This window comes from Serinus canaria, chromosome 27 (assembly GCF_022539315.1).
Source record: "Serinus canaria isolate serCan28SL12 chromosome 27, serCan2020, whole genome shotgun sequence".
NCBI classification, from domain to species: domain Eukaryota; kingdom Metazoa; phylum Chordata; class Aves; order Passeriformes; family Fringillidae; genus Serinus; species Serinus canaria.
Genome location: NC_066340.1, coordinates 1765781 through 1775140, shown reverse-complemented (window position 1 = coordinate 1775140; position 9360 = coordinate 1765781). Strand labels below are relative to the sequence as shown.

Below are 9360 nucleotides of genomic sequence, written 5' to 3'. Positions count from 1 at the left end.
ACTGGCAAATCCCAGTCACATGCACTTAAGCAACCAAGGAGCTGAAGTGAGAAGGAAAATTCCAAGTCAAGGATGGCTGCCTTCTTGATTAGAACAATCAGCCCTCCTCCTGTGTCTGCTCACTGTCTGCCTCTCCCACATCTGTCCCTGTCCATGTTCCAAGGAGCTCCATGGCATTTGCTGTCAGTCATTAATTCACCTGCCCTCAGCCCTTGATCCAAATGCCCACTGAGCCCCTGTGCACATAAAACCAGCAGTTTGGGGAGGGGAGAGGGGTTACTTGGGCAGATTTGGGTATAAACTGAAAGTAACAAGCATGATTTTGGATCTATCCACCTTTTCCCTGGACCACACGGATGGTGATGTAGGAAATCAAAAGCTTTGTCAAACTGCAGGTCACTTCTTTCTGTGCTGTCTTTAGGAAAAGAACTTCCCTTATCAGTGGTGTCAACGATTGCAAAATAAAAATCTATCATTCACTTCCCCCTCCCACTTCCCACCTAAAACTGGAAATCAGACCCCAAAACAATCAAGTCCTGGGAAAGTCTGGCTGTATCCCTTTGGATTTCCCTCACATTCTGCTCAAAGCACCTAGCTTCAGGAAGGGAAATGTATTTAAAGTGCATTTACCACAGGCAATAGTACCAGCACTAAAAGCTTTTCCCCTCATTCCTATCCTCGTCATTCCATGTCTGGAATAGATGAGACTCTTCCCAGAATTCATCCTTGTTGTACCTCAAAGTCTCAGTGGTTTTGTATCTATTGATGACCCTGGGAGAAGAGAAATCCGCTGTCGCACGTCCTGCTCCGCACTAAACTCTACTCTGGAGCTGGTTTGGATTTATTGGGCACGAGGATCCAGCATGCGGAATGTGTCTGTTGGGATCTGCCTTTAAACAGCCAAACCACATCCCAGTCTGTGTGGGGGGAGGAAATAGGGCTGGAGAGAGGAATTCCCCCCTCGGCCCCGCTCCTCCGCCATCCGCTCCGGCCACGCCGCTCAGTACTTGTTGATGCCAAAGATCCTCACTCCGTGGAACTGAGGCAGTTTGGGGATCAGGACGCTCATGAGGGAGATGGTGTTGATGATGAAGTGTACCCGGTCGTACTTGGTGTAAAAGCTGGTTAGAAAATACCTGCAAAGGTAGGGTAGGAACAGAGCTGTGGCATTCCATGTGTTTGTCTCCCAGGACAGAACACTGAGGGGTGCTGGGATGTGAGGTGGCTCCGCCAGCCCAGAATACTCACAGGACGATGGGCATGATGGTGAGGAACTTGCGGGACGCGGTGAACTGGACTCCATAATCCATCTGCTCCCAGTGCGTGAGCAGCCGGGCCTTGCCCTGGTCCGGGGTCTCGAAGGGGGTTCCCTTCACGGTGTGCAGGAAGATGTACATGCTCTGCAGGACACACAGTGTGAGGCACACGGGGCCCTGCACCCCAAAAACCCCAGATCCAGGGCAGCCGATCAGGGCGCTTGCACCCCCGCGCTGTTCCACTAGAGGGTTGTGGCGCTGCTGGAAAACCCGGAGCGGCCAGGGAAGCGGGGAAAGGAGAGTTGGGAAAGGCCGGGCCAGCTCGGCTGCTCCACGTCAGACCTCTCGCTCGGCTCCTGGGTGTGAGCCAAGGAGGCGGTGGCGAGATTACAGCCCTGGGATCTCTGTGATCGGGAGATTAGCGCCTGCCTGCTGCCTGAAGGCTCCCCGAAAATGTCTGGGAGAAGGTCTGTCACTCCCTGATTACCAGGGGAACACAAGTCACAGACAAACATTCCAGCTACATTACAGCTCCCAAGTACAGCCACTCCTGGCCTTTAAATTCCTTTTTGTCCCCAGAAGCTAAAGCTGCCAGGGAAGATGGGTGAGAAGCCAGCAGCTCGTGAGCTGAGTGCTGAGCAGTTCCAGTTTGGGGCTTTGTGGTTGTTTTTATCTCCTGAGCAGTTCCAGCTTGAGGGTTTGTGGAGGTTTTTATCTCCTGAGAAGCTCCAGTTTGGGCGTTTGTGGAGGTTTTTATCCCCCACTAGTAATAACTTATCATGAGGGTCCTCAATCCCTGTAATTTTTATCTCTGGAATATTCCTAGGCTGTGATATTATTTAAAATAAAAGATACACAATCAGCTGCTCCATCCCTGAAGTTTTTTGTCCCCTGTGCCCAAGGGGACCTATGTGGGGACTTGATCTTCAGAGAGAAGAATCAGTTCCTGGACTAATCTTTTACTTTAGGCAGAACAAAATCTGGGGGTTAATTTTGTATTTTCTTAACTCTCACAAGGCCAATTCAGGTTTTACCAACCCCGGTGATGGGGTCTGTCACAGATTCCTTTGGGAAGGGGACACAATGAAGGATTTGCCCTACAAGAAATGAATCCACGTCCCCTTTGAGCAGCCCCACCAGGTGTTGCTGCCTCACCTGTACCTGGGCTGGATTTAAATCCATGACCCAGAGGCACCAGTACAGGGCGAGGGCTTGAGCAACTCACCCGGCATCTTTGGAAACACAAAGGAATTGTTCCAACAGGAATCTCAGCAGATTGCTCAGAGGAACAGCTGTGCCAAGGTTCCCCGTGCTGCTCCCTTACCAGGTTGTGGATGATGTTGGTGAGGGTCCAGACCACGGGGACGCTGAAGAAGGGGATGCTGAGGAGCACGACGTGCAGCAGCCCGATGCCCAGCACGTAGGACAGCCAGATGCCGCGGCTGTTCATCACCCGGGTGTTGGGGTTCACCTCGCTGTGCGCTGTTCCCACGTTCATCCTGCCTCTCCTGGCTGGCAGGAGCCCCTGGAACAGAAACACTGAGGTCAGAGTCTGGATCCAAACTGCTCAGTGGGGCTGAGCAAAGGCTGGTAGTCAAGCAAACCCAAAATCTGCTGTTGGCTATAAAAATCCCCAGTCAGTTCCCTCCTCTGCCCCTCGTTAGTGCCATTCTTAGAGCTGACGTCGCTGACTCCGGGAGTGGTTGAGATTGGGAATTATGTGTGGGAAGCTTGTCTGTGACAGAAGCTTCTTGTGATTTGAGATGTTTTCCTGGAGCTGAGGTGTTGAGGTTCAATCCCACGATTGCCTGACAAAACTCAAACCAATACTTTTAAGCACTTTTAAATTCTCATCACAGTGTTAATAATGGAAACACACAGCACAGGAAGCTTCCTGTGTGTTTATGGAGTCAGCATGCCTTAAACTTGGGAACGGAACAGAGCATTTGCAGAGGAAAGGCTCTGTATCAACAGATCTCCTAATTAATTTAACTAAATTAACACAGTTCTGCACGGCTTGGGAGTTTTGCTGATCTCTCCTACTCTGCCTTATGTGTTTTGCTTTCAGATTTAAGACTTACAGAGGGGAAAAAAAGAGGAACAAAAAACTTGCGCCGCAGGGAAGGAATGAGATTCTTCTTGAGGAACGTAAAAAGGGAGAGATAACAGCACAAAGTGCCTTGGGAGGATGTTTCAGGAGGAAGAGCTGGGGAGGAGTTAGCCCTTCCCCTACCTGGAAAGAACAACTGCCATGTAGGAGGAGCACAAAGATGGGTTTCTGGACAATGCCAGGAGGGAAAAGAAGGAAGAGAGTATCACCCTGTCAGAGCAAGTCCTTGGAGTGGTGTCTCTGAGACAGTGAAGGTATCAAGTGGCTTGCTGGACTGACACAGTGCCAGTGGCAGCAGGAGAGCTCTGGCTCACTGATATCCAGGGATTACAGAAAACAGCACAAACTAAACCCACTGTAAAGCTGACTGTCTTCAACATCAGGAAAATGTAAAATCATCTTTGTGTCCCACGGAAGAGGAGTTTGATGAGATGATCCAGTTCATCCTCCTTGGCTGCAGTACCCCACAGTGAAGGCTGTTTCCTGATGTCTGGCCTTGTGGCTTTGCTGTTGCTTCCCACAGCTGGAAGCTGTGTTGCTGTTCCCTCCAGCTCTCCGGAGGCAAGCCCGAGCCAGATCCAACATCACACTCTCCTCACTGCCAGCTGTTCCCAGCTCCCTCATGGAGTGCTGGGCCTGCCTTGTCTCAGGAGCTGGCACCATCCCCATTCCTGCCCAGGGCTGAGAATCACAGCCAGCCTCCACTCCACAGCTCTTGGAATGCTCCAAGTAACTCCCAAACCTCTTCCATGCACACAGGCAGCAGCTGCTGCAGATCCTCACCTCACTCTGTCAGGGGGCTCATACCTGGAGAAGGATTTTGTTTCCAGGAAAATGGCTGCAGGTCTGTGGGGTGCTCACTCCCTTGTTGCCCACCTCCCAGGGCACCAACTTATGGATATTCCAGAGAAAAGCCCAAAGTTTGATTTGGAAACAGGACTAAGAGTCAGAGTTCAGCACTTCACCCCTGGCAGAGGGAGCAGCTCTGTCCTAAACCCGCTGCAATTCCCAAGGGCTCTCAGAAGGAAAACTGGGGGTTGGGGTGAAGCATAAATGAGTCAAAAAGAGTCAGACTGTTACAACAACAAAAAGAAAAACACCCTATGGAATGTGTAAACTGGAGTGCTGAGTGCCAGACATGGGAAATAGATCTCCTGGATGTTGGGTGAACACTGTCCAGTCCTGGGAGGAGCTGGAGAAAATGAGCAGAGGTGTAGGAAAAACATGACCTGCAAGGACAGCTGGAAGGAAACGGGTTCGTTTAGTCTGGAGGATGCTGGAGACAGGCGTGAGGAACAGCTGGATGCTCTACAGAGAGCTGTGGGATTCCAGCTGTGCAGCAGGAGGAACCACATGGCTGTGTCTTAGAGCAACAGAGGGGTGCAGGAGGAGGGACTGAGAAGGGACTGCCCACAGAAAGGGATCTATGCTCTCACTGCAGACCTTAAAATCTAGTTTCTTCAACAATTAAAAACCTTCACTGCAGGAGTCTTTCCTGATACTGTTATCCAAAGGCTGTGGCAGCTTCCTGCAGCCAGAGGTGCACATGGCTGGTGCTGTGGAATTTCCAACCATGAGTGTAACTTCCAAAAACTAAGGAGCAGCTTGGATTTGGTCTCTTCTGCAAATGAGGGCTGTTGCAGACCCACAACTGGGTGGGAAAAGGGCCCAACTTGGAAGCTGTATGTGAAGCAATTCTCCTTCCCATGCCTCAGTTTCCCTTCCTTGTGAAATTAAGGATTAGAGGGGTGGGATGCTGGAACATACAAGAGGTTAATTCATTTTTGCAGGACATACAGACACACCAAGCAGTCACTGCTGCAATGAAGGTGACTCCACATCTCCAAATCTGTCCTTCCCCACCTTAAATATTTCACCAGCTCTGCCCTGGGCTCTGCAGCCCTTGGCCCAGCTCTCCCAAATTTTGGATTGCACAAGCCTGGCTGAGGGCACACGAGCTCCCAGAGCTCTGTCCCTCCCCCCATCCTAAATCCCATGTTTGCTTTCTAATTCCACACCAGGATTTGTTCACCTGCAGGACAACAAGACACAGCCCACCATGGGAAGGACTCCAGCCCCCCTTCCCAGAGTAGCTGCTGCCAGGCTCTGCTTTCCTACTTTTTTGTTGGAACAGAAAAGCCTGAATGTTGCAGCAGGCTGAGGGTGAAGGTCAGGGCTCTGCTGACATTGGACAGTGGCCATCCAAGGAGGGGAAAAGTTGGAGCTGTGGCCAGTGGCAAAGGGCACAACGAGGCAGTGGAGCTGAGCCCTCCCTCTGCCTCATCCTGCCTGTCCTGCTCCCTGTCCAGGGGCAGCTCCTTCCTCACCTTTGTCCCCAGAGGAGTGTGACAACCATCTGTTCCTGTTCCCTTGCTTAACGCTTGGACTTGATGATCTGAAAGGCCTTTTCCATCCTAAATCAATGACTGTGATTTGGCAGTACTGTCACCCCTCCCCAGGGATTTCAGGATCATGCTCCCATCCTGGCACCCTGCTGCAGGATCTTCAATGGCCTGGTGAGGGAAGGAGGGCTCGGGTGCTTATCTTGATCTTGAGTGTTCCCAGACTGCAGGTGACGATGATCCCATGGATCACAGATCCCAATCTCTAGCAGCAACAGCTGCCACCTCCCAAACAAATCCTTTAAACCCTTCTGTGCCGCTGGCAACGGGTGAACCAGAGCACGGAGGACATGGGGGACGCTGCTGAACTGGGCAGTGCTGGGTGAGAGGTGAGACTGGGAACACAGCGTTCCGTGTCCCTCCAGCCCCGGGCTGTGTTGGACATGTCAGAGCCCCAGCACTGCCCGGTTCCTCCTCGGGGGACCCGGGGCTGCCAGAGCCCCGGAGGGGACACGGGGAATACGGGGACGAGGACGCGCGTGAGCCGCCCCGGCTGAGGGCGGGGATCCTGCCCCCTCGGCTTTTCCTGGTGGATTTAACGGGAAATCTTGGACACCAAGAGAAGGCCGAGGTTGGGCTTCTCGGGGCTCACGTGGGGTCCCAGACCCCACTTTCCTCCCCGTTTTCCCGGAACGGGACGGTGCCCCGGGAGGCCGGGGCAGGACCGGCTCCCGGCAGGGCTCTGCACAGCGCGACCCCACCACGGGGACCCGCACTACCAAACTGGGACCCCCCCGGCTCCCACCCCGCCTCTTCCCAGCTCCCCCCCAGCGCCCGCTTCTCTCTTTTGGGGTGTTTTCCTTTCGGGCCGGGCCCATGCGAGGCACCTTCCCCCGGCCCCGCCGCGGGGCTCGGCCGCCGCCGCCCCCGGGGAGGGCAGAGCCCCCCGGTCCCGCCCCGTGCCCCCGGCCCGCACTCACCGCTCCCGCCCGGTCCGGCCCGGCTCGGCTCGGCGGGGCCGGCGCTCGCTCCGCCGCGCTCCCGGTGCTCTCCCGGTGCGCTCCCGGCGGCCCCTCGGCCCGCCCCGCCGCAGCACGCCGGGAGCTGTAGTCCGGCAGCAGCGGGAGAGGCGGGGCCACCATGGGAACCGGCGGGAGCGGCTCCGGGAAGGGCATCGGGGAATGCACCGAGCCCCGCTCCGCTCACAGCGGACCCCAGACCCTCCTGGGCGCCTCCAACCTGCTCGGGAAGGGTGGGCTGCCCCCTCTGCCGCTTCTCCCAGGGGAAATCCGAGGGTGGGGGAACACTGGGGCAGCTTCCAGCAGGAGCTGTGGCTGTCCCATCCCTGGAGGTGTGCGAGGCCAGGTTGGACAGGGCTTGGAGCGATCTGGGGTACTGGAATGTGTCCCTGCCCATGGCGTGGGATGCGACTGGGTGGTTTTTAAAGTCCTTTCCCATCCAATCTACTCTGATTCCGTGATAGCATGAAAATCCCAGCGGCAGCATTGTGCAGACAGCCCGGGCAGGCCGTCAGCGCTGCAGGACACCCAGCCAAGGTCGGGGCTGAGAGCGAGCGCAGGATTCCAGCGCTGGAGCGCGGGGGAGACCATCTGGCTCCGCTTTTGTTTGCACAACCATCAAAGCTCATCGCGTGGGGCTGGCACGGCCCACGGGTGCCGCAGCCATCTGTGCAGGGCTCTGTGAGTGCCTGCTGCCGACTCTTCCAGCAGCGGAGGGGCAGCGCTGGCGCCGCTTTGGGCTGCAAACCCCCTGCCCGGAGCCCCTGGCAGTGTGCGGGGCCCGAGCGAGGTGCCGGTGCCACTCTCAGCCCCCAGAGCTGGCGCAGACACTTTGCTCGCCACAGCCCACGCTGGGTTTTGGTGTTGGCCCAGATGGAGTCACAGGTCGAAGTTCCCTGAGTGCCTCTGTGCCTCCACGTTGAGCTGTGTGCCCTGACCCTGTCTGCATCCATCCTGCCTCGGCTCCAGCCGCACATCCTGACAGGGCACGGCGAGAGCACGGAGACCCCGCGGGCTGCCAGGGCTGCCAGGGTGTCACATGCTGGCACCGTGCTGCTAGCAGGGCACGGGGTCACTTGCCGGAGCCAGAGCTCAGCAATGTCAGCCTCCAGAGGGCTTTGGGCACGGAGAGACGCGCATTGGGGGTAAAGCAGATGAAAGGCCGCTGATTGCCACCCGGTAGAACAGCGTTGTCCCCGCCCGGCTCCTCTGCGGTGCCCTCTTGGCAGGGTGCGGTGCGGGGATGCCGGTGCGGAGGCGGGGGATCCCACGGGATCCGGTCCTGCTTTGCAGGAGATCCACGCACGCACAGCAGGCTCTATTTTTATCCAGCTCCTGCCTGACTGAGCAGCTCTCTGCGCGGTGACATCTAATTTAGCAGCTTCCCCGCACCCCGCTGGCTCCGCACGTGAGGGGGAAGCACAATGCAGCAGCTATTTTTAAACGCCCATAAATATTCATCGCTCTCCGTGATGCAGCAGCCGCCGCTGCCGGTGGAGCGCGGGGGGGACCCGACCCGCTCCCTGGGCTCCCCACACCGCGTTCACCCTCCCAAGGAACACCGGCACCGGGGGCGGGGAGTTCCCGGGGGGGACCCGGCCCCATCCGCTCACCGGCAGCTGCACCCGCGTTCCCCCCGAGCTCAGGGGGCTGTTCCCGTGTGGATTCCTAGGCCTCGTTCGCTCCCAGCCCCTGCCGGTGCCGGGCCCTGCTCAGCTCCCGCTCTGACTGCTGCCGGTCCCACTGCCCGGTCGATGCCGCCTATATTTAGCTCCGTGGTGGCAGCGAGAAGTCGGTGCCAGCTATTTTTAGCCATCCTGCGGTGGGAAGGGTCCGCGTGGGTCGTGCTGCACTGCAGGTTTTGTGCAGGTTTTGTGTGGTCCTCCACGTGGGACCCCCGTGGGGTGCACCTCTGGGGCTGCTCCCGCTGCCGGGATCACCCACGGCCTCTCCGGGTCCCAGCTCGGTCCCCCCCCCGCACCTGCCTGTCACCCTGGCCCCTCGGCCCCGTCCCGCGGCGTGGGGCTGTGTCACCGGAGCCGCCACATCCCAGCACACCTATCCCTGCTCCCGCTGCCTGCAGAGCTCCCGGCGGCGCTGGGAATGCTGATGGGCAGCACGGGGCTGCTCCGCTCCCCGGCCGAACGGGGAGATGCCAGAGAAACGCTCAAGAGCACCAACTATGGCTGCCTGCTGCTGCCTGCCGGTGTGCCGGGACAATCCTGCCCGGTGAGCCTGGCATCGGGTCGATGTCGGGCTTAGCTACGGGCATGGAAACATCAAAAAGACCTCTAAGATCATCGACTCCAACCAACAACAAAGCACTGTCACCTTCAACACTAAACCATGTCTCCAGGTACACATGCACAGGTTTTTTGAACACTTGCAGACCCAGCAATGGCCTGGCCCCGGGGGAGCTCGGGGCTCGGGGGAGTGCGGGGGTCTCTGGGGAGGATCTGTCCGTGGCCGTGTCTGGCTGCCGTCAGGTTCGCTTTTCCTCATTGAAGCGAGATCCAGGCCAGGCGCCTCCTAAACGTTTTATCCCCCCGCAGCAGCGGGAGAACGTCAGTGCCCGGGGTCGGGTTCCCCCGCCGCGGAGATCCGGGACCGGGGCAGCGGGAGCCGCGTCGCTC

The 9360-nt window shown here is 57.2% G+C and overlaps 1 protein-coding gene and 1 long non-coding RNA gene across 2 annotated transcripts; one reads left to right on the top strand and one right to left on the bottom strand.

Annotated features, from left to right (window-relative positions):
- Positions 1-823: 823 nt before the first annotated feature.
- Positions 824-6823, bottom strand: ORMDL3 (ORMDL sphingolipid biosynthesis regulator 3). Its single transcript, XM_050985834.1, has 4 exons — positions 6689-6823; positions 2581-2781; positions 1249-1400; positions 824-1136 (listed from the first exon to the last, which is right to left on the bottom strand). The coding sequence occupies exons 2-4, from the start codon at positions 2752-2754 to the stop codon at positions 1001-1003; spliced, it is 462 nt and encodes a 153-aa protein (XP_050841791.1). The 5' UTR covers positions 2755-2781; positions 6689-6823; the 3' UTR covers positions 824-1000.
- LOC127060877 (uncharacterized) lies at positions 1407-2636 on the top strand. The gene is made up of 2 exons (XR_007780249.1): positions 1407-1921; positions 1964-2636. It is a non-coding gene; the product is annotated as an uncharacterized LOC127060877 (long non-coding RNA).
- Positions 6824-9360: the final 2537 nt, after the last annotated feature.